General features: G+C 37.9%; 2 protein-coding genes across 3 annotated transcripts; one reads left to right on the forward strand and one right to left on the reverse strand.

Moving 5' to 3' along the window:
- Positions 1 to 2,763: 2,763 nt before the first annotated feature.
- LOC148065586 (guanine nucleotide-binding protein G(I)/G(S)/G(O) subunit gamma-13-like) lies at positions 2,764 to 17,214 on the reverse strand. 2 transcript variants are annotated; one of them, XM_087809064.1, is made up of 3 exons: positions 16,972 to 17,214; positions 6,112 to 6,238; positions 2,764 to 4,974 (listed from the first exon to the last, which is right to left on the reverse strand). In XM_087809064.1, the coding sequence occupies exons 2-3, from the start codon at positions 6,207 to 6,209 to the stop codon at positions 4,869 to 4,871; spliced, it is 204 nt and encodes a 67-aa protein (XP_087665190.1). In that variant the 5' UTR covers positions 6,210 to 6,238; positions 16,972 to 17,214; the 3' UTR covers positions 2,764 to 4,868. The 2 variants fall into 2 exon arrangements, with proteins under 2 accessions (XP_087665190.1, XP_087665189.1); XM_087809063.1 differs by lacking the exon at positions 16,972 to 17,214 and adding an exon at positions 6,439 to 6,499.
- Positions 17,215 to 21,042: 3,828 nt separating this feature from the next.
- On the forward strand, positions 21,043 to 23,651 carry LOC148065587 (uncharacterized). The gene is made up of 4 exons (XM_087809257.1): positions 21,043 to 21,442; positions 22,201 to 22,269; positions 22,443 to 22,747; positions 22,851 to 23,651. The coding sequence occupies exons 1-4, from the start codon at positions 21,226 to 21,228 to the stop codon at positions 23,601 to 23,603; spliced, it is 1,344 nt and encodes a 447-aa protein (XP_087665383.1). The 5' UTR covers positions 21,043 to 21,225; the 3' UTR covers positions 23,604 to 23,651.
- The last annotated feature ends 152 nt before the right edge of the window (positions 23,652 to 23,803 follow it).

Genomic DNA, 23,803 nt, shown 5'->3' on the forward strand with positions numbered 1-23,803 from the left:
GAAAAACAGGATAACAAGTCAGTTACAACGACCAACTTGAGTCAGGTCGAGACCCGGATGAGGAGGTCGAGCATACAGATCTGATTTCCTGAGATGGTTTATTTCAGAAATTCTTTGGTTATGCAAACCAATTATTGCAGCAGATGCCTTTGGAGGTGAACATGCTGGATTTGGAGGTCCCGGGCTGGTGTGGTTACACGTGGACTGTGGTTGTGATGCTGGTTGGATATACTGCGAAATTCTCTGAAACGCTTTTGGAGACAGTTTATGGTAGAGAAATGAGCACTGAATTCATAAGCAACAGCTCTGGTGGACATTTCTGGCGTCAACATGTCAATTGTACGCTACCTCAAAACTTAAGACATCTGTGGGATACAACTGAACATTTCAAAGTGGCCTTTTATTGTGGCCAGTCTAAGGCACATCCGTGCAATAGTCAGATTTAGACATATTTGTGAAAAATAGTGTATTTGAAAGAAATGGTTATTTTGTGTATGTAGAAAATGTTTTAGATCGTTGAGTTCATCTCACGAAAATAGGAGCAAAAACAAAAGTGTTGCATTTATATGTTTGATTAGTATATATTTTAAGGTTTCATCTGACTGATGATAAAGATGATCTACTCTTACTCTACTACTAATCTACTTGTGGTCTCTCTTTCATGTGACCTCACAGATGATCTGACTGGGTTAAATTGATCTCTCAAAACTGTGTTCAAAATCTTTACCGGTTTGACAGATCTGCTGTTTACAGAGAGTGTCGACGTATGAGCTTTAATATCAAAGTGTTAGATGGCTGAGATGTGATTCACCAGGTTGTCTTGATTGCACATAGTGTGTGACAGAGTTCCTCATGGATCTGGGAAAGTGTTTTAAGTCTACCCCAGTAATACTAAAGTGATAGGAAGGCAAGTAGAATGTTATTAGTTAAACACAAAACAGAAGATCAGAAGGTAAAATGGATTTCTGACAAACATTGTCTGTCTGGCCTCTGAAGGATGTTTTATCAGGCTTCAGATCTCCTTCACAGCACCATCTGTATGTGGAAGAGTTTAATGCCACTAAATCTGGATTAACCCTTCCTGTGTTAATGACAGTTGATGGCTCCTGAAGTGGTCAAAAGATTAGCTCTGTAATCTCTACAGAGACGACAAATAGATTCAAATATCATCTCTTTGATGACCTAAGGCAAGTAGTGAAGAAAAGTGTTTTGAAAAGCTTTATATATCCATCATGCAGAGAGAAAATAGATCCATCCTTCAGTGGAGCTTTAAGCTGTTTATGTGCACTTTGAAAACGTGGAATAAAGCACTGCCATCATAGTATCCATAGATCAGATGCAACATTTAAAACACAATATCAGTCTTCTCAAAATACAAATGTTCAGGTGGTGAATGTAAGTGATCGAGATTGTTAATACACTTTTTTAAACTGTATATTTAAGTCTTCAAGAACATAAAAAATAATATAAGTGTACATATCTATTTGAACTTTTTTTCCTCATTTGTTTCTGCTTATTTGTTAAAGAGGGGATAGTCCTAAAAGCCAAGGTCTAATCTCTAAAATATTAGGAGGCCGCAGAGAGAGCAGTTGGCAATGTGTATGTGTGTGAGTTAGTGTTTTAAAGAGCCATGGATTATCACAAGCTGAATGTGCATTAGAGATTGCTTCTGTTATTCCATACATGTCTCTGTGTTTCAATATGAATATTCATAATCCTAATCCCAAGCTAGAAGAAGAGGACCCTCAGGCCTGTGTGAGTTATATATAAATGTTGTGACACTGTTACACGGACAGTAAAAACATGTGTTAACAATGAAGTGGGTGTTATTTTTGAGACTTCAGAATGGGTCACGAGGGTTCTGTGGTGACTTGGGACAGATAAGGATAACTGAGCTTTTTTCAGGGGGGGAAAAGGGACAATGGGGCTGAGGATTTGGCTTTAAGGGTGAGAGGGATTGAGTGCATTAGTGAGTGTGTTGAAGGGATTGAGGACAACTGACCCGGAAATGCAGACACACCGGCACAATTCCACCGCCACGTCCATTGTATTCAACAAAATCAGGGCACAAAAATATAGTGCTTTTTTGAATGAACACAACATTTTGTATTGTCTGTTATTCATTGGGGAAAAAAGAGTAATCAATGTTCTTCCTTCTGTCATGTGTCAGAGTGACATTGAACTAAAAAAGTGAAAAAAGTCAGTTATTTCAAATAAACTGTGAGACACAAGACACGCATGCACGACAACAGTGTTCAAGTCTTATGAAAAACAAAACGTTAAAAAAAAGAGCGATTTTATCTATGCGTATGTGTAAAAAAAAGAAAATGCCGCCTTACTGACTAGCAAGGCCGTTTGGTGAGTTGCATTCATGTAATTCTAATTCTTCATCTTGGTAGTTTATTTTACAGTTTCGACATAACATCCATGTTTAGGATGTTCTGAAGAACTCATGCTCCCATTTTCCCTATAGCAAATAGCCTATAACAAGTTTAAATAAGTTATTTATTTTTCTTAACATACCTTTTTTACCTGACTTTTTATGCAGCAGGAAATGGGCTTCCATACATGAATGTCGTTGAGATATAAACTCTTTTATTTTAGATTTTATCATCTATAATCCAAGTATAGACATCTCAGGAGCCACCGTCAGCGAGTTTCTAATCATGAGCACCATAAGCTAAAACACAAAAAAATAATGAACAAAGTTGTCTAAAAACATTCTACTTTATTCAAGATACATGTTGTTGTAAAACATTCAATAAAAAAGGATAATTTATTGCTTGTCGTCTTCACACTAGGAGGGGATCAGATGCATATTAGGTTTTGCAAAGCACTCTCACAAGCAATAAGTCGCTAGATATTGAAACCTAGGAATATGTTCATAATAACATTCAGGATATATGAAACAATCAAACAAAGAAACAAAGATACAGTAGCAGAACTAATAGAAATGAATAAACAGGGACAGGCGACCTTGTGATTCTCGTGTACAGAATGGAAAAAAAAAGTGATTAAGATATTATAATAACATTTCCAGCTTCAAACACTAGTTGTATAAAGGAACTTAATAAATTATATTGTTAAACCTTTGTAGTAATATTTTTGGAAATCAATGTGAAAAATAAAAAATAAATCATATATTTGAGCTCTTTTCTCTTTCTGCTTTCCCAAAATTCCAGATTTTAGAGATTTTAAGATTTGTGGGATAATATGCCAAATCTTAATTCAGATTTTGTGAGAAACTAAACAAAAAATGCGCTAAATATCGATGACTGATAACTTCTAGATAATAATCCTGAAATCAAACTAGGCAGAAACACCCCAAAAAATTATACCTGTTAAAAGTGATCATTTGTGAGGGAAATGTGGCAATTCCAAATTACCTTTATTTCATGTGGATATAACGGTATGAAGCAGAGGACGCCTGTCCCTGTGCACTGAAAGACTTCTCCTCACCCTCTTCTGCACACGTTTACACCAAGTAATGTTTGCTCGGTCACATTATGAACGTGTGTTCCACCTGCATTTAGACCAGTCATCAGATCGGAGGTCAGTGTTGTCAAACCTCCATATGTACAATCTCAGTTAAGGAAACGGTGGAGTAGGCAGCAAGAAATATGGCAGAGGTGTCTCTCATAATCCATCACAAATGAGGAAGAACATGGTCAATAAATAATAAATACATGTAATAAGTTAAAGGGGTCCTTCTGTACATGAGGAGTGCATGATGGCGTGTTTGGTCCTCGGGTACTGTAGTTAAGGATGAGACATAAACTCAGATCCTCTCCAGAGACCCCGAGCAAAAACAAAAGAGTTGATGATGCTAAAGCACAACAACACTGAGCTGCAGGATTCATAATCATAAAGCCACTATTTCTCCTCCAACACTACATTTAGGATAAGACTCTTTGAATGAATGATGACAAAAGTTGTTAAATAAAGATGTTTAACGAATTACATAAATTGTGGTTTTACTGTATTTTCCAAACATTGTTCAATATATGCTTTATATAGTTTATATCTTTGTTTGCTATTTGGAGCAAAATAAAAGATGAAAAATTAAAGGTCTGAATCCAAATGTGATTCATTGCCACAGGCCGTATTACATTGTTTTAAATTTGAATATAATTCTAAATCTTTCGATTTTTTATGTATTTAACATGCGTTCTTTCTTAAAGAAGCTTATTTCTAACATTTCATCAGATACATTTTTACCCTTTTGAGGTTTTTATATTTACATAAATTAATTTTTATAATTAAAATTATCTGAAATTTGCATAATGTTAAATGTTTACGTTATCCTATTTGGTGATGCTTGTATAGGGTTTTGTCATATATTTTATATGTATATATCACTCATTTTCATACTTTTTTGATGTTCAGGAAGTGCGATGCAAGTTTTGTTGATTCCATGGCTGCAGTTTTACATGTTAATTCAATATTAACATCAAAAAACTTCAGTAAATAAACGTCAGATTAAAACTTTGAATATCGAATGAATTTCTCGGCGGCAATTATGAAAGCAGCAGCAGAATCTGAAAATGAGATTGTGACTTGGTATTCTCTTAAAAAAACAACAACAAAGCAGAGGATGAAAGCTTAAGTGCCAGGCAGCTGCATAAATAAGTTGTTGTACATCCATAGAGTATTGATCGTCGTTGTCATAGTAACGATGCATTGACTTGGCAGAAGTAAACTTAATGTCGGAAAGGAGTGGCAGTTTGGGTGTTAACCCAAAGTTCTTGAGTGTAAGCGTGTGTTCAGGTGAGCATTTCAGTGGTGTAAATTCAACAAAGGGGGGTAGGGAGGTGTTAGAGGGGATCAGTTGTGTTGTTGGTTGTAGGAGATCCTGGCGGTGACTGCTTCTAGAGAAGAATGCACTTCCCCTTCTCCACCCAGGGGTTGTTCTTCATTAGCTCTGGGTTCAAGAAAGGATCCTCGGGGACGCCGTCCTCGATCCACTTGACCAAACTTTGCAAAGAAACAGAGAAACTTTTTCAATTCAAGAAAATGTTTAAAAACAAAGTCAAGCACCAGTTTTAGGCCGGACCCTAAAAGGAGAGAGAGAGAGGAGACAGCTTTTGCATCCAGAGTCCCAGCTGGAGGTTAGGAACTCTTTAACTGAGACTGTGGTAAACAACAGATGTGCTCAAAAAGAACTTCAGTCCCTGCAGGACCAGGTACCAGACTAAAGGTGTGTGCATACCAAATGCGATTCTGCAACCAGACTAACTTTTTGTTTAAGGTGACTTACAACTGTCTCTTAAACTGCATCTAGATGCTCATTTTCGTTTCTCTTTCTTCTTGTTGATCAATTTTACCTATCTAGAAAATTCACAGTAAAATCTCGACTCCGATAGGCTAAAATGTTCTGCAGCCCCCAACTTCCATGTCCTCCCTAAAATATAATGAAGTCTCTCTTAAAGCATGTCGGTTTGGTGTCAATGCACTTCCACTGTGGTTTGTACCTCTGAAACCCTTAACACTTTTGCTCATCATCCAACTGATTAAGCTCTGAAAAATGTTAAGTTCAAGTCAATTATTAGTGCTGCTACTAAATGCTCTTCACTATTTTGCTAACAAGTTTGCAAGATTACAACTTGTTTACATATTATTCCAATTGTCATTTTACAATTCACCATAGCTTAGCTTTCAAAACCACACTGTACTGAGCCATCATTGAGGCTAATGCCTTAATTTTCCCGCCACTGGCTAGCCACAACCTACTGACTGAAATACTTGTCATTAGTGGTTAGCACAAATAAAATGACCAATGAGGCTCATCGACAGTACAAGTACAAATTCCTATAAAACAAGCAAGTTTAGACAGTTTTACTTATTCAACAAATCATTGAATCACTATATGCTGCTAACAAACAAGAACAGCCACGAATGGTTGAAGCTTCAACAAGTGAAGGAATTAACTACATTTAAACTATGGTTGTCTTCTTTTTGTAAATCAATATTGAGACATTATTTTTACTACTTGTTAGCGAGCTACTCATGATCATAGGGAGGTGAATTCCAAATGAGTACCTCTGTTGTGGATAACAAACATACAAGTACGCATTCCCGTTGTCATTGTTTACAGATCAGTCCTGGACTCACTCAGTCACTGTTTTGGAAGACTTCTCTCTCTTGAAGGCCAACTGGTATTTCAGGCTCTCCACCTCCTTCTTCATCTGCGGCAGGTCCATCTCATCCATGACTGCGGCTTGGTGGGCAACTTTTCTACCTTCAGAGAGGAGGACAGTTATTTATTGATTCCATTTACAAGAGGACAGCAAAATAAGGTGCACTCAAATATGAGTCAGATAGTTGCCCGACTTTGCATGTGGCTTAGTTTTATTTATCGATTGTATATTTAAGTGAAGTGTTTCTCATTTTGACACATTGTGTATTGCTTTGTACAAAAAAACAGAAAGGAGTATGTACTGCGTTTGAGTCCCATTTCTTGCTTAGGTCCTAGACCACTCTCAAATTGCAGGATGTAGATGAAAGTCAGACTGAAGTGTATTTCTTGATCAGGCAGCAATAATGTAACATTTTATTGTAGGGGTATTTGGCTTTATAGTCTTGAATAAAGTCTATGATGAAAGACACTTTGTTGTTTTCAGTTGAGTCATCACTTTTAATAATTTGATTTTTCAAGCTTTTACTTAAGGAAAAAAACGTAGTTATTCCTTACTGCAGATGAATGAACCCTAAATTCGATTTGATTATGATAAAAAAAAAGGTGTCGTTTTAGGTCCAATAATGAAGAATCGCTAAGAATCGCTAACATGTTTTGACGTTGAAGGTTGAAGATCAATTTAAGACAGACTTAAATCAGCACATTAGCTGTGCATTAAAAGATAGATAGATCTTTACATTTCTAACACGAAACACTCGCACAGTAATTTAAAGGTGTTGTTCAAATCATATTCAAACATGCATGGACTTGAGGCTGTTTAATTTTCAACTAAGCTGGGGTTTAGGAGCCAATATATTTTCTACGAAGGGGGAGGAGCGGAGAGCAACAAGGTGAGGTTTGGAACAATGCATGGACTGAAACACATCAGGGTAGACACCCATTACTGTGCTGAGGCCTGGGGAGGGTTTTTAACAACTGGGGAGGGTTGTTGACCCTCAGTGTCCATCAAGGCATGACTATCACAAGCAATCTTCTAGGGAGCGAGCTAAGATCTGCATTGTAAGCAGCTAAAAGGTTATGCCTTAGGGGGTTTTCTAGCCTAGTAAAGATGTTTTTTTTCCACTCCTCTCTCAAACCATCTTTCCTTTTTGGCCAGCACCTGTAAGTTGCTGTCATCAAACGAGTTTCCTGTATCCTTTAAGTGCAGATGGACAGCTGTGTCCTGGCCTTAGGAGGTGGAGGTGGTGTTGAGCCATACGCTTGTGAAGAGGTTGTTTAGTTTCCCCAATGTACAGGTCCTGGCATTCCTCGTTGCACTGGCAAGCATACACCACATTGCTCTGTTTGTACCTTGGTGTTTTGTCCTTAGGATGGACCAGCTACTGTCTAATGGTGTTCATAGGCTTGAAGTGAACCGGGATCTAGTGTTTGCCGAAGATCCTCTTTAGTTTTTCAGATTCTACAGCAATGTAGGGAATTACACTGTCTTTCTGTCTCTCTTCCTTTTCAAGTTCCGTGTCCTTCCTCCTGTTGTTTTTCAAAAAGGCCCACTTAGGATATCCACAGGTATTTAAGGCTTTTCTAACGTGGTTGTGTTTTTTAATCTCACCTTCTCGTGGGGACACACTCAGCACAGTAGGAAAGGTAAGACGAACTTAAACATTTGATAGACTACTGTCCCAAAATGCACCAAAATCTATATTACTAGCATGGAGGAACAAGTAAGTAAGTAAGTAAGTAATATTCATTTGTAAAGCACCTTTCTAGACCTGGGTCACAAAAAGCTTTAACAATCCAAAAAAATACACAGTTAAAATGTATACTTTAAAAGGCCGAGACACATAAAACAAACACAGGAGTTTCAGAAAATCCGGGAAAGCCTGCACAAATAAGAATGTCTTAAGATGTTTCTTGAAGGAGTACGTAGACTCCATCAAACAAGGATAGTAGCCACCCAGAAAACAACACACAAGAAAAGTGGGTGAAGAACTTTTCAGATAGGATTCTCACCCAACCTGAAAAGGATGTCCTTGCAAGAGGATTTAACTTTGCAGTGACTCCCAAAGAGATTCCAGTGGTGGGCATGATAACAGCTACAGAGTCAGCGATACGCAACAACAAGTTGGCCGGACCTGAGGCAGGAAGGCTTAGATTAAAGGTAACTGCTGCCCTCTCCAATGCTAAAGCTCCTCCCTCTATCCTCACCAGTCAGGAAAGAACAGCTTTAGTATCACTGCAGAAGGACGAGAACATCACTATCTTGCATACAGTCAGAGGAAGTTGCACAGTGATACTCAACACAATGGACTACCAGGAAAAAGTAACTAGCCTCCTCAGTGACACTGCTACTTACGAGTCTCTTAAACGGGACCCCACCAACATCTACGAGAAGAAGGTCATACACCAACTTCAACAGCTGGAAAGAGAAGGATGGATTGACAGAATACTGTACTATAGGTTATGGCAGACCTGGGCAAACCTGCTGACCTTTGACTGTATTTATGCGGCCCTCGTAATGTCAAAGTATGATCATGTATAAATGTTTCTAATGCATTAACAAATATATTTTGTATTTATTATTGATTTACATTTTCACACAACACTTATTTACTTTTCCCCTCCTTTTTGTGTGTATTTTGTGAGTATATATTAATCCCTCAAAACATTTTTTTTAAGTTAGTTGAAGAAATGTTTTGAAAACAAAACGTATTTACTTATTAAATGTCATGGCCTAATGACGAATGTCCTTTTTTTAGGGATTTTCTCGTCTTTATTTTTGGTCGATGGCCCCTAACAACATTCACAGAATTGAATGTGGCCCTTGAAGAATTATAATTGCCCACCCCTGGGTTATGGCCAGGATAAGCAGTCCCGTGTATCTATGGGTTACCAGAAATACACAGGGAAGGCGCTCCCCTGAGACCTATAATCAACAGCATAAACCTCGGTCATACAAATTGGCTGAACATTTGGCTACCATCCTAGCTCCCCTGGTTGGTAACTCCACCCACTTTATGAGGAATTCCCAGGACTTTGCCCAGAAAATCAAGGACATCCCACTGGACTCAGAATAAACTATGGTTTAGTATGATGTCACTTCACTTTTCACTAGCATACCCACGACGGAAGCCGTCCAAACAGTAAGGAAATGATTAGTAAAAGACCTGCACTCTGCAGGATCGAACAAAGCTCTCCCCAGAACACATCTACACATCAACACAGTGGACCAAAACATCAAGTTCACTCGTGAAGATGTCAAGGACAACCTCTTAGCGTTCCTGGACTGTGCAGTACATGTGGAGACAGGTGTGGGCTTATTTTCACACATACAGATCAATACTGACTCTTTGACTCAAACCACCCTTCCATCCATCCATCCACCCATCCATCCATCCATGCATCCATGCATCCATGCATCCATGCATCCATGCATCCATGCATCCATGCATCCATGCATCCATGCATCCATGCATCCATGCATCCATGCATCCATCCATGCATGCATGCATGCATCCATCCATGCATCCATGCATCCATGCACCCATCCATCCATCCATGCATGCATGCATCCATGCATCCATGCATCCATGCATCCATGCATCCATGCATCCATGCATCCATGCACCCATCCATCCATCCATGCATGCATGCATCAATCCGTCCGTCCGTCCGTCCGTCCGTCCGTCCGTCCGTCCGTCCGTCCGTCCGTCCATCCGTCCATCCATCCATCCATCCATCCATCCATCCATCCATCCATCCATCCATCCATCCATCCATCCATCCATCCATCCATCCATCCATCCATCCATCCATCCATCCATCCATCTGTCACAGCACACACTGACTACACACATATGGACAATTTAGAGTAGTCAATCAACCCCTATATCATTTTTCCACTGCAGGAGGAAACCAAAGTACATAGCAAACACAAGCAAACATAGGGAGAACATACAAAGCCTATTTAAATGTTGTCCCTGAAGGCAACATGAAAATAGAATGCTGCTTGTAAACGCCAGAAAGAGAAGATGTGTGTGGATAAAGCTAAACAACAGGTGCTCTATTCTCTGAAAAAATATATTTGTCTTTTAAACAATAATGGCAGACAACAGTGGTGATGGAAACCTGCCCCGGATCAAGTTTCAGGAGAGACCAAAGGAAAATTGAATACTTCATTTTTTCCCCCACTCTTTTCAATGTCATTCTCATCAGTGGGAATAATCACAACTTGCCTCTGCAGTAGAAGCTAGTAACTAGCATGAAGTAAGAATTTGTGACAAGCCTGCTGCTGCTTTGTGCTGTTGTGTAATACCTCTGTCACGAGTCAATAAACAACAAGTATAAATAAGTCAACCACTACTGAGTGATTATTTTGTGGAAAGTTACCTAAATAACAAAATAAATATATATTTCAAACAAGGTGTGATAATCACAAAAAACAGGTTGGGAAGTGGTAATACGTAGCCATAGTTAAGTTGTGATGACAATGGTTTGAAAATTACTCAGTTGCTAACTTAACAACTGAAAGGTCAGTCACATGTTTTATCAGGACGTCAACCTAATTCTTCAGTTTTATTGAAATTCGATAATTGATTATCTTCACGGGAACACAGCAAGTTGTAAATGAATATGGCACACATATTCATACTTTTAAAAAAGTATGTACTAGTCCTGTAGTTGAAAAGCAAGACTTCAACTGTGCACGTATTTTTTGTTTACTTGGATTGCATGTTTGGAAGCAGAACATTTATTTTATATTGTTTTTTATAAATGACAAATACTCCCCCCCCCAAATTTTACCTGCATTTTTGGGGTCTTTTTAAGGATAAAAACTATCTCTTGAGATTTCGATTTTTTTTTTAACATTACTTAATAGCTGGAAACCATTGCTGTTAGAGACACTTCATGCTAGCATCTATTGTGGGCAACATATTTATTAGTACACTTCCAGATAAAACAAAAAATATTCTATAATGTCAAATGTCTGTCCATCCCTTCAGCTATACAACGTCCTCATTTTAAAATGCCACATTTGGAGTGAGTAAGATTGTCTACTAGGCTCATTTAAAGGGCAACTAATGCGTTGATTTAAGTTTCTCTTACATTGATCTTGTACCTCTATTGTACTAATCAGTATGGGTCTATTTGTACAAATCTTTTTATTTAAGTTTTTACTGAAAATGGTTTTTCTGGAGATTAAATCTTGTTTACCATAACCACACCCACTCTGCTGTGATTGGTAATCATCAGGGTTTGTCACGCAGCGTCATCGATCCCGGAAATTTCCAGCTCCTAGGACTTTTGTAAAAGCTTAGTGGGGCATGATTACATCTGACTGCAGGAGGAAATTTGAATTGAATTGAATTAAATTGAATTAAATTGTGTTGAGTGAAGTTGACTATATTGTCATAATGGACCCTGCTCTTGTTACCTCTTGTTTGCAGAGATTTAAGAAGCTGGAGAACTTCATAAAGCTAACTTCACAACACCATCATTATGAGGCACTTGCTGCTTCTTGTAGAGGAAGACTTAAACATTTGAAACATGTGTAAGTCAGGAAAGTTATCAAATTAGTTGCCATTTAAATCAGCTTGAAGAACAAGTTTTCTTTCATTATACAAAACACTTGAATCCCATCAACAGTTACAAAACAAGCCTTACTGGAACCTGATGAAATCAAATTAGTCTAGCATTCTCTCTCCTGCATCTGTCTCACTTCCACTGAAGCCTGCTCTCTAAGTGCTCTCTGCTCACTCATCTTAATGCTATACACCTTACATTAAATGTCTCCCTACCTCAAGTCCTGAGGCAGCTAGTAAAAGGTCACCATGGTTGTTGACATCGAAAGACTGTCACAGAATCAGAAGATTTAATTTCTAGTGTTGTAAACACAACATAGGATATTTTTGGGGGGGATTAATCTTCCACTTCTGTCAACTACTATGTTGATGTATACCACAGGTGTCAAACTGGTCCAGAAAATGACCAAGACGGTGCAGGTTTTGGATCCAACCAGTCAAGCACACATAGTTGAACCAATCAGGCGGCTTAAGACAGTAAGCAATTAATTGGTCAGGTGTTGCTCATGGACATGTATAAATAGACTCTGCATCGACTGTAGACTGTATTAAGCGCCGCCATCTTGGTACAGTGCAATCAGATGCAGCGGCGCATTAACAACTACAGGGAAATAATTACTTCTCAATGTTAAAATACAATTATTCGCTGAATTCTGGACTGATTATCAAACGGTTTGGTCCCTTCAAATCGTCATACATGTAGCTATGATACAGGGTGCCTGAATACTTTAAAAATGCTTGTTTTACTACTAATTTTATCAATAGACGAACAACTGTCAGAAGATGCTAGACTTCTGTGTCGCCTATGGGTGATCTAATGAGCGGAATATAAGAACGAGATCTCGTGGGATCTTTAAAGGTCTTGACACACCGCGCCAATTTTGGGCGTCTGACGCCGTCGGGCAGTCCTGTGTAGTCGGCGCCCCCGGTCCCTTTGGTGTGTATTCCCCAGTCGGGAGTCTGGCTCAATGGTAAATCTGATTGGTCGAGTGCTAGGTTTAGCCAACGAATCAGAGCAGGACAATGAAACGGAAGTGATTGTCTAGCTATTGTCAACACTAGATAAGCAGCGATGGATTAAACTATACTTTTATCGAAAACTTCACACTTATATTATCATGTGAATGAAGCAGATCAATGCAGTCTAGACATTGTAATCTGGTCCTTTCACATGCATCCAGCGTACATTATCCTAACATTGGAACAGATCTCATCACCTCCTGCTCCATGTACTCATTCATTTACGTTAAAGTCTTGAATTGTTGTCCTATTCACATGCAACCATGAGTCGCCTTCATCTCAACATTTGAACATTATCACTGTGTCTGACTTATGTTAATTTTGTGTTAATAATGTTACAGAAGGTCAATATTGTTGACATGACTTTAATGATCATTCACAAATATTTCCCTATATCTTTCTCGACAAATACGGAAAAGCCTCCAAGCTGCCGCCGTGAGATCCAGTTGTTTTTTTCTGCGACGTCTTTCTTCCACAACAAGAAGACCAAGGGCTGACAATGCCAGTCGCTTTATATTCGTATCGTTATCCATCGTAGTTTTATTTTATCTTTCGCTCAACGGGTGAAAACACTGACTGTTCTCGACTAGTCCCAGAGCATTACAGTCTCTTTGGTGTGTATGACGCATTTCTTCCGTGAGACAGGGCCAGACTACGCAGACCACACAGTACTGCCCGGCAGTCGGGCGCGGTGTACCCAGGCCTTAAGGGGTTTTAGTTTAGTAAGTTTTGTAAGGTTGTAAATAGTTATTATTGAATCCCTGACATGGAATCTGGGAATTTGTGTGATCTAGCGTAATCTTTTACCTAATGTTTAGCTATTTTGTAATCAATTGTTTTTGTAAATCTATTGTCCCAAGTCCAGTTTCATCAGAAGGGGTAACTTCTGTCAAATTAGTTTAATTTCTAAGAGGGTTTTAATTTAAAGCAGCAATGGGTATTTGTGGGTACCTTAATATTTTTGTACTAACTTGAGATGACACATCAACTTAAAACTAGTTGAATGACTCATATACCGTGACTTGAGGTGTTTTATGTTATTTTTATTTTCACTGTAAATATTCTTGGGGATGGTGTGAACATGCTACATATCGCGCCAAATTACGGTACAAAAACAAAGTTGAAATAATGTTATTTGTTATTTACAAAGCCGTCATAACATTTTTCATCATCCACAATCTGATTCATTACCTGATCAGTATCCATCCTTCATTCAGCCAAATGAAGTCTGAAACAGAAAACTCGTCCAACTGCTCCAAACCGGGATTTGGCAACTTTTGTGACGTTTAGTGAGCGCTCATGGGAAATGAGGTCTCCCGTCGGGCTAAACACTACCATTTTAGTCAACTGGCGTCGCTCGACTAAAAATCGCATAGAGCTGCTTTAAAAATCTATTACTGAGTTAGTATAAACCATCAACTGTAATTTGTACGCTGAACTTCTTATTACATTGCAGTGATCCTAATCATAATTTTACCCTACCTTTTCATTTTAAAACATTATGTAATATTATGACATTATCCTCAGCATACCTTTCATAATTATTTCATCTATCACTTCAAATAGTTTTTTTTATAGATTTTATAGTAAAATATTGCTTCTAATAATGTCTATATATCTGGTCTGAAGTTTGAAAAACAAACCCTGTGATGACAAATGTGAGATTCATGATCACTTTTATAGTGTAAACAGAGAATTCCTCTATAGACGTTATGCACTGTAGGAGCGAGTGGCACTGTACCATGATGGCCGCCCTGTATACGCACCGCTCTAGTTTCTGGACCAGTTTGACACCCTTGTTCTATACAGTATGAGAGACTGTTGATATGAGGATCCATATCTGACCACAATTAATCAATGATAAATTCTTGATGTAACATAGTTCAAGTGGTTTTACTAAATGTATAGACATTACTATAAAAATATCCTAACACTTCAAAAGAGTAGACATCAATGGTGGAAGTTCTAAAAAAGTATTACACATATTCTGGTAAACTAAAAAAATTAGAGTGACAATCATTTTTAAAATGGTAATAAAAAACAAAAAAAAAGATGTTTTAAGAGTTATATTTAATAAACAGTATTTGTAATAAACATATGTTAATAATACAGAAATGGGCTTCAGTTATTTTTTTGGTGGATTAAATAAAATAGTAAATGTAAGAAGACAATTCACAAAGAGCATATGAGTGACTCTACAGCACCGGTCTAAAAATAGAAAAGAAAATGCAGCACTTTTCTGACCTGATGAAAAGAACGGTAATAACAAACCCTGATGGATAATGTTTTTAGCGAAAAGACTAGCTTTTGTTGATCTGACAAAACCAGTCCAGACCAACTGATTTCCGAACCAGCTGTTCCGTTTTGATCGATACATTTTAACTGTGTTGGTCGGAATCAGCTTGGTCAATTGATGTACACCAGTATTAATGTTCTCTCTTTGTATGAGAGGAAGGAAGGGGGATCATCTATCAGCTCACCACAATGGAAGTGGAGGAGTAGAAGTTTTATGTAACAACAGTGGTATAAATATAAAACCCACGTGTGAAAGGAGAAAGAGGGTAGAGTGTGAAGTAATGTTTCTAAAAATAACAATTTTCTGCAACTGTATTTTTCTTTGGCATCTTTTTCTGGAATTGCTGGTGCATGGAAACAAAGTGAAGAAAAACTCTGAGGAGCAATCACACTAGTTAAGGGTTTGTGCAGTGATACAGTAGAGGAAATTTTGAACAATCAGAGAAAACAAAAAGCTTAATGGGAGGTTGACCACTGTAGGGTCAGAAGTACGTTAGTAAAAGAAGGCTACTGTAAGGATTTGATCTGCAGTACGAAAGACCGACAAGAACTATGGACCTACTGAGAGAGTAATGCTTATTACTCAGGAAGGCTGATGGTGTGAAGATAGTAAGAAGTTTGCAAAAAAGGCTCAAGACGACTGAATGACTCTCAAACTGGGAAGACGACTCTATAACTTTAGGTCACAAATAGTTCTGAAGCTGGGATAGTCATGCAAGGGCAATGTAGATACTGTATATCTCTTAGTGTATGAATTGAACCTGTAAAACATTAGATTACAGCCATGTTGCTGAATGATCTTTTCAAAATCATAATATGCAGGTCAATTTGTGCACATTTGAATACAAACATAAGTCATAATGCACTAGTTTTAGACTAAAGTGAAATAAGATGAAATCTCATTGAACAAGAGGTCATGAGAGCGTAGCTAATAATAATAATAATGATGCAATAATAGCTCCACTCCCCCTCCAGCCATTTGTAATCAGACACCGCTTTGTATATACTGTACAACAGGTCCCTTAGAGGTGGAGAGCTCCGGCAGTGATGACGCGCAGTGACAAACTCTGATGCTTGACCAAAGTATGGTATTATGATATCTAATCCCCCAGTGGGTGGGGCTTATGCACATTTTCTTAGCTCACTGTACAGCTCACTGTACAGTGTTTCGCTTCTTGCTCTTTGTTGAATTGCTGGGATCTATTTTTCCTTAATCAACTATAGTCTTATTTCAACTGTATAGTGTCTTGAGATAACTTTGTTATGATAAGACACTTTAAATAAAATTGAATTGAATTGAATTGAATTAAATATTTCAATTAAAAAATAGTTTTGTGCGAAAAGAAACACATTGATCCGTACACTACAGTAGAGGTCCAAGATCAATTTAAGACACACTTGAATCAACACATTATTTATATACAATTGTATATTATGTAAAAAAAAAGAAAAAAAAGAAGTAGTTTTCGCATTTTAAAAAACATGAGTTAGAGAAAGTTCCAATTACTATTGTAAGTGGATTTGTTCTCATAATAAGGATAGGATAGGATAATAAGGATAAATGATGAAGCTCCTATTTCATTATAGTTTAAATTGACAATAATACATTACCAAGTTAGGGCTTACATTTAAATATAAATTGTAAATATAAATTGAATATATAAATAAAATAGTAACTATAATTTACATTTCATATATATCACTTTGGACCCTGGTCTGTGAAAGGTTTGTTACAAATAAAACGTACTTACTTACTTACAAGTTAAATTAATGTTTTACTCTAAATATGTAAAACATATTTTAAATGTGTATTGGCTGTTAACACTGGGAAAGCAAACACAGGACATAACTACATTTCCGACCAGAATGAGGATGTTTCGTGTTCATTGCAGACAATAGTGATTTAAACTAATGTTATTCAGCAGCACTAATGTATCTTACCTCACTGGTGTTCCGTTGGACGCTGTTGCTCTCTTAGGTCTGGCCGGTGCAGAGGAACCGCAGACAGGTCCAGCAGAACCACAGACGCGAGGTTAGTATTCTCCACAGATACGGAAAACACGATACCGAGTCTTGTGTGGCGCTGACGTTGCACTTCTGCCCGCGTCTTGAGGAGGATGACGAAGTTGAAGGATTCGGGCGGAGTCCGGTGGTCCTCTGTGTCGATGCTGACCGGGAATGAAGCAGGAAGATGAGGAGATGAGAATTTAAACAGCTGATCATGAGCGCGAGAAACTGTTTGCGCCCCCTGCAGGTGGAGCTGGTTGAGAAATAACCCAAGCAATTCAAGGATTCAAGGAACAGATCCTTCTAAAATAAATAAAAAAAATAATGCCATTTTATGCTCAAAAAGAGAATATACTTCTAACAAGAATAAAAGAAAAAACAGGATTTGGTGATTAAAATGAAATATAACGACCATTTTTTTTACGTTCAGCTGAATTTTAACTGTGAGCAAAAGCCAAGATGCTAGTTGAGCATATATAGGCAGTAGGTCAATGGAATGTCTCCTAGTGTGATGGAAACACAACCAAACGTGTGCGCTTGTGTCTATTTAAGTCCCAGACTTAATGGTTGTGTCCTAATATGGCCATGTGTAGCTCCATCCAGCCATAGAGGAAAATCTGATTTGTTTAACAGAAGCGTTTTTATAGCATTCATGAAGCACAATTATGACATTTACTTGTTTTATCATTTACAATCACAAAGATCACCAAAAAAAATGAAGAGTCAAAGAAAAACAGCCTCAATATATTGCAATAACCTACTAATAACAACAATAATAGAAAACCATTACTTAAAATAAGGATAAACCAGACAGTTGGATGCAATTGTTGTGTGCTTTGTGACCCCTGGTCTAGAAAAGCTTACTTACGTACTTATTGTTTCATGTTTTGTATATGTATTTAAGTCTGTGTCATAAAAGAAACATTTGGAAAATATGTGATATAAAAGCACTTTCTTTTAATGTATTATTTTCAAATGTATTTATATTAATTTCAGATTAAATACAAAAGTATACGACAAGGACTTGATACAAATTTTCTTTATTGATTGATTTACAGATTTAATGTAAATGAGAATGAGCAAAATCCGAATCTGCTCATATTGGATGTTGTCATGTTGTGAGTCAGAGCAGATGGATTCTTTGGAGCAGTGCATCATGAATTAATGATCAGTGCTGAGTAAGACTCCGTCCCTAAGTGCAGATGGAGCTCCCACCGCCACCAACGTCAAGCCTCTTTTCTCGATTTTTTAAAATAAAGAGTTCACTAATTCTACAATAGAAACCTGTGGGACAGTACTTTATTGCATATCTCGACATCGCTCATTAAATGCAAATGGACGTCACAAACAATCAGCATTTTTTTTTGTATAATGACATGAATTTTTATACTTTAATTATGAAGAACACATTTTTTTAAAAATATACCCATAATTTATATTAATATTAACTGATTTTGTCCAGCTTGGTATACAGCCGCTTGACATTTCTGTCTGTTTCTTAACATGAAATACATTAAATATACATGCTTGAATATGTGTCATGAATGACGCAGGATTTATCTTGATATTAACTATTAATGCATCTCAGACTTAATCTGATTTGGGGAGAGTAAAGTGAGTGAAAATGTTAGTCTAAACACAGAATTTAGGGAGGTTTAACTTCTAAACCAGTTCCAAGTTCTGTTCTGGTGGTGTGTGGAGCAAAGCTACACAAAGAAAAGGAGGTTGATGTTTTTTACTGAAAGATGAATCAAAGATATTAGGTGGGAAGCCTTGAAAGATTGCACTGACTTGAACTTAATCAATTGAAAATAGATGAAACAATGCATAGCTTGGCCAATGAGTTGATTTTAGATTACTTTAAAAAAAAAGTTAAATCCAATTAAAACAACATGATTTAAGAGTTGTGTTCAAGTTCAAGTTATTTTATTTTATTGTCAAATATACATGTATCAAGACATACACACAGCATAGATGAAATTGTGGTCCTCTCAGACCCACGATGCAAAACATGAAGTAGACAGTTGAAAGCACATTAAATAAGACATTCAAGAAAATAAATAAATAAAAATAAATAAATCAACAAATTAAATAAATGATCAGCAATACTTAAATAATTAACTAATGAACAGAATATCAACAAAAAACAAAGTTAAGACACAGGTAGAGCAAGCGGAGGTGAGAGTGATGGAAGAGGAGGGAGGGAGTTGAGTCTCCTGACAGCCTTGTGGAAGAAGCTGTCCTTTAACCTGCTGGTTCTGGCCTGAAGAGTCTTGCGCTGCAGGGTCTTGAGGCAGGACACGGTGCAGGCGCCGTACCACACAATGATGCAGCTTGAATGCTTGAATGCAGTGAGCGCGTTCGGACGGTAGTCTTTGTAGCTGGAGGGGGACGACTTTTTCTTTTGTGTGTGCTCATTGGAAAGAAAGTGAATGGTGCAGGGGGTTGTACAAAACACCATCTTAACCAATATTCCACAAATTGTATCTGTGCGAAGTCATGTAATCACTACCTAGTGTTTCCAAGCAACATTAAATATTGACTCATTATTTCACTAAAGTCAATTGTAGGTTGTGTGTTTCAGTTTTAATTGTAAATTGTAATATGGGTTTAATGATATGTTTACTAATGTGTCTGGGAAATATATTTAGGGGCTTTTGAGTCCTTTTGTCAAGAGACGCAAGCACTCAAACACCTAATTCGGGCATGTTAAGATCACTGAGGTACAAGATTAGAAATGCCTTTACAAGCCTGTGAAGAAGTGAAGATCGTAGATAATGGTGTGCTTTACAAAGAGAGAACATTGTGTACTTTGTCAGCTGGTGTCTGAACAGAAAGAGACGCAAGAGAAGTGACACAAACAAACCATTTGTGATTACACATCAGAACTGGCAGACATTTTTTATCAACCAACCTCGGCCATCGAGGATGTCTCAGTTGTTCAGGTGTGGGAGCTAGTCTTTCAGAAAGCACTGAATTACAGTGTGGTTCAAATTGTAGCCGAAGTATGATAGCTCAAAAACCTGCAATATTAAAGTCAACATATCACATACATGTGTCTCAACGCAGCTGTAAATACAGAGTACTATACAAGTCTGCTTACAACCGTATCTGTAATGTGACACACACTCACACACACTTCTGATTGCTGTTATAGTCTTTGTTACAAATCAAAAAATACTTGGAAACATGAATTACACATAGTTTTAAGGAAGAACATTTTGACAACAACAAGAAACATTCATTGAAAAACATTTTGTAAAACGTAGATTCGTTAAACAAGTCTGATACCCCCATCTTGCGTTGAGAATAGGAAACATATATAAAATAATACTTGATTTTCATGTAAACTTATTTAATCATAAGAAGCCGTTTTTAGGATTGCGGGAATAACAAATGTTGGAAAGTGGGAAGAAACATGAGGACCGGCAACAAACCCACACAAGCAAGAATTTATACTTGAGGACTATGTGTGTAAATTCTGAGTTCGGGGGCAGAAGTGGAGTGAAAGTATCTGGATGTTCTATGTTAGTCTTTGTTGTTTTTCTTTGATCTATGTTCTTTGTCTTTATCTTTAGACTTAGATTGTGTAATTGTGTTCTTTCTCTTTATTTCTCTTGTTCTTATTTTATTTTGATTTATTTTTGATTTTTTATAAAAAATTGCTGTATGTATTGGCTATTGGAAAAAAACAATTTCTCGAAGGAGAGCTCCTGAGGGATCAATAAAGTTTTACCTTACCTTACCTTATGTGGATTTAATTTGATTAGATTCAAAACTAACTTGTTGTTTTACATTTTAAATTCAGCGAACCCCATCTTGCATGGAACTCATTCATTGATTTTCTGTGCCTCCTGATCCCTTATAAGGGTCGCGGGGGGCTGAAGCCAATCCCAGCTCAAACATATAGTCTAAAATGCAGCATGAAGTCGAGACTGCTTTGATGACGTCATCCGCAGTCACGGGGTTAAATCTGCGCAGCCGCTCTGCGCAACGATCCCTTAACATAACAGCGCAGCCATTTCTCTCCGATACGCGGAAAAAAAACCCACATGTTGTTATTACATGCGCTAAATAACGTCTGTGGGATCGAGAGTTAAAAATGTAAGTAACCGCCCGCAACTAGAAGACTCAACTTGGTTGAAGCTACGCCTGCGCAGACACGGGAGCTCGCCTCCTGTTGGTGTCATGGAGGACAACCTGGAGGCGGTTAGCTGCCAGGTAGAAGCGCTGCATGTGAAAACAGAGATGGCTGGCGAGGACGCATACGCGCTCACTCCGAGCAGCCAGGAGTCGCATGCTGCATGCGGAGATAACAGTGGAGGAGGAGACCTGCACTTGAATCAGGCAGAGGAAATAATGGAGTCGGATCTGACGGCAACCACAACAGCGCCTGTGTTGCTGTGTGAGTCACGACAGACAAGCCTTCAAACATGTGTGCAAAACCCATGTAAACTTTTCACCATTATTGATGAAACTCTTTAACAAATAACATCATTTTGCAACAACAACAAATAAATCATCAAATATATAATAGTTAATGTTCACCCACTTTTGAATCCAGTCCTCCCTACTACTACTACATGTATTTACTATAAAAATAAATAAAACCACAAACTAACATTTTACATGTTTTTCAAGATTGAAGGACAAATTGTACATAGAGAATTGTACTGGGTTATATAAAATAAAACGATGTTTTCGTCTTGAATTGTGTAATTGTTTTTAAACTTTACTGAAACTGATGTAAATAACGAGATGCATTGAAATAAAAAAAAATACTGAAGCTAAACTCGTGGAAATACAAACTCAAATCCACCCACAAATGAACTTTGGACTGTGTGTCATTAAATTTGAGTTTTGAATCGCTAGCCTTGTTGACAGAAGAGAAAGAATACAATTGTGAATATTATAGTTTTGTTATACCTTATAATTTAACATGTGTCATTTACTGGTGATAAGTAATGTTATGTTAACTTTCGCCCTTTGCTGTCAACTAAGAGTTAAGTTATTTGAGAGAATAAAAACGGCAAGAACTGGTAAAATGTTAATATCTCATTAAAAGTATTTCTTTAAGAATTTGGGAAATGTACATAACTGTATATTTAAACAGATCTGATTTTATAATTTAAATAATTATGTTTCCTCTCTGGTCACCTTCAGATCCTGTAAATGCAGATCGCTTATTCATCCCAACAGCTGATGAACAGACCTTCCTGAAGATCGCTCCAGGTAGGAAAATAAATTAAAATAATGTTTATTCATGATGACCAGGCACAACGCCTTATTTATGTCACAGGCTTTGCTTTCCTTATGAGAAAGTGTTTTTGAATATACTATATTTTGAAAGTTAATATCTTTTTTAAATAATTATATTCCAACAACCTGTCATATTTCTCTCCTAGCATCTGGGAATAACTTCACTCCTGCAGAGAAGATCATAAATAATACCTTCACATCAGGTTTCGAATTCACCTCCAAGGCTGTTTTCTGTCTGATTGAGGCGGTGGGCCGGCGTTGGTACCGGTACGAGACGAGGGAACGTTCTCAGCTCTTCCAGAGTGTACAGGAAGAAATGGCTTGTAAAGGCCACACGATTCCTGTTGACAAGATTCGCCGCAAGTGGAACAACCTAATTGTCACCTACAAGCGGGTGAAGGACCGCAGTAGGGAGACGGGACAGGCCAAGACCTCCTGGGAGTTCTTTGACGTGAGTGCTGCTGATTTGTGTTAGTCATTCAAATTTGATATTTTGACAGCTCAAGAAACAAAACAGAATATAATCAGATCTCTAATGCCTTCTCTTGCTGCAGGCGATGGACGCCACCCTGGGCGACACCATTGGCGCCATCATCATGAACAACAACAAAAGAGAGCCGTACCCTAAGACAAAGATGATGTTGAAAGTCACACAGCAGAACACCACAAACGATGTAGTCCGACCCAGCACTGATGCTGGGAGTCAGTTGAACACAGCCACCACTACCATCACTTCAGCATCTACTTCGACCTTCACTTCCAATCCTCTGATCATCCTAAAAACAAACCCTGTCAAAGCAACCGTTGTGCCCTCACAGTCTTTCATCAACTCACCTGCCCTAAAAGAAGTGACCACTTTATCGCCCTCTACTGGATCCGCCAGTTACGCTGACTTGAACACTTTACGCCTTTTGACGCGGAAATCGCCCACCATCGCATCTGGAGTTCTTCCACTCCGCCTCAGCAGCAGTCAAAAACTCATCACCCTCCCTACATTTAAACCCACTTCTCCTCGACTCACTTCCTCGTCGTTCACTTCACCAGCTACAGAGGAAAATAAAACAAAATCAGATGAGGACCAGCGCAGTAATGTAATGTTGCAAGAAGTCATAAAGCGGCAAAGGGAGCAAACAAATCTAGAGCGAGTTAGCCAACGTATGCGTGAAGCTGGAGAGAAAAGGAGGGAGAGGAGGGAGGTCCAGATGGCAGCGTCCCTGAGCCGGATAGCTACAGCCATGGAGCTGCTCACATCCAAACAGGACACAGTCATTGCGCTTCTGCAGAGAATCGCTGACCGTAAATGTTGAGCTCTAAAAGAAAAAGGAGAATAAAAAATAAAACTGAGATGATTTACACTTTGTTTTCGGGATTAGTTTGTAGAATTTAATTCAAATGAAATACATATTTTAAACATTTGCAAGGGGTTTTCATATTACAACGTCTAATTTTTTCAATAATATTCGTGCATTCCTTGAATCCTAAATATGACGTGTAACTGCTTGATACG

This window comes from Callionymus lyra, chromosome 15, assembly GCF_982586985.1.
Source record: "Callionymus lyra chromosome 15, fCalLyr1.hap1.1, whole genome shotgun sequence".
Classification (NCBI taxonomy): domain Eukaryota; kingdom Metazoa; phylum Chordata; class Actinopteri; order Syngnathiformes; family Callionymidae; genus Callionymus; species Callionymus lyra.

Bases quoted from the DNA above. Each gene is read 5' to 3' on its own strand.
- LOC148065586 (XM_087809063.1), bottom strand. The intron at 4,975-6,111 runs GTGAGTCCAGGA...TTCTTTGCAAAG, and splicing joins TCTTCCAAAACAGTGACTGA to TTTGGTCAAGTGGATCGAGG.
- LOC148065587 (XM_087809257.1), top strand. From the start codon at position 21,226: ATGGAGGACAACCTGGAGGCGGTTAGCTGCCAGGTAGAAGCGCTGCAT. The intron at 21,443-22,200 runs GTGAGTCACGAC...GGTCACCTTCAG, and splicing joins AACAGCGCCTGTGTTGCTGT to ATCCTGTAAATGCAGATCGC. The intron at 22,748-22,850 runs GTGAGTGCTGCT...CTCTTGCTGCAG, and splicing joins CCTCCTGGGAGTTCTTTGAC to GCGATGGACGCCACCCTGGG.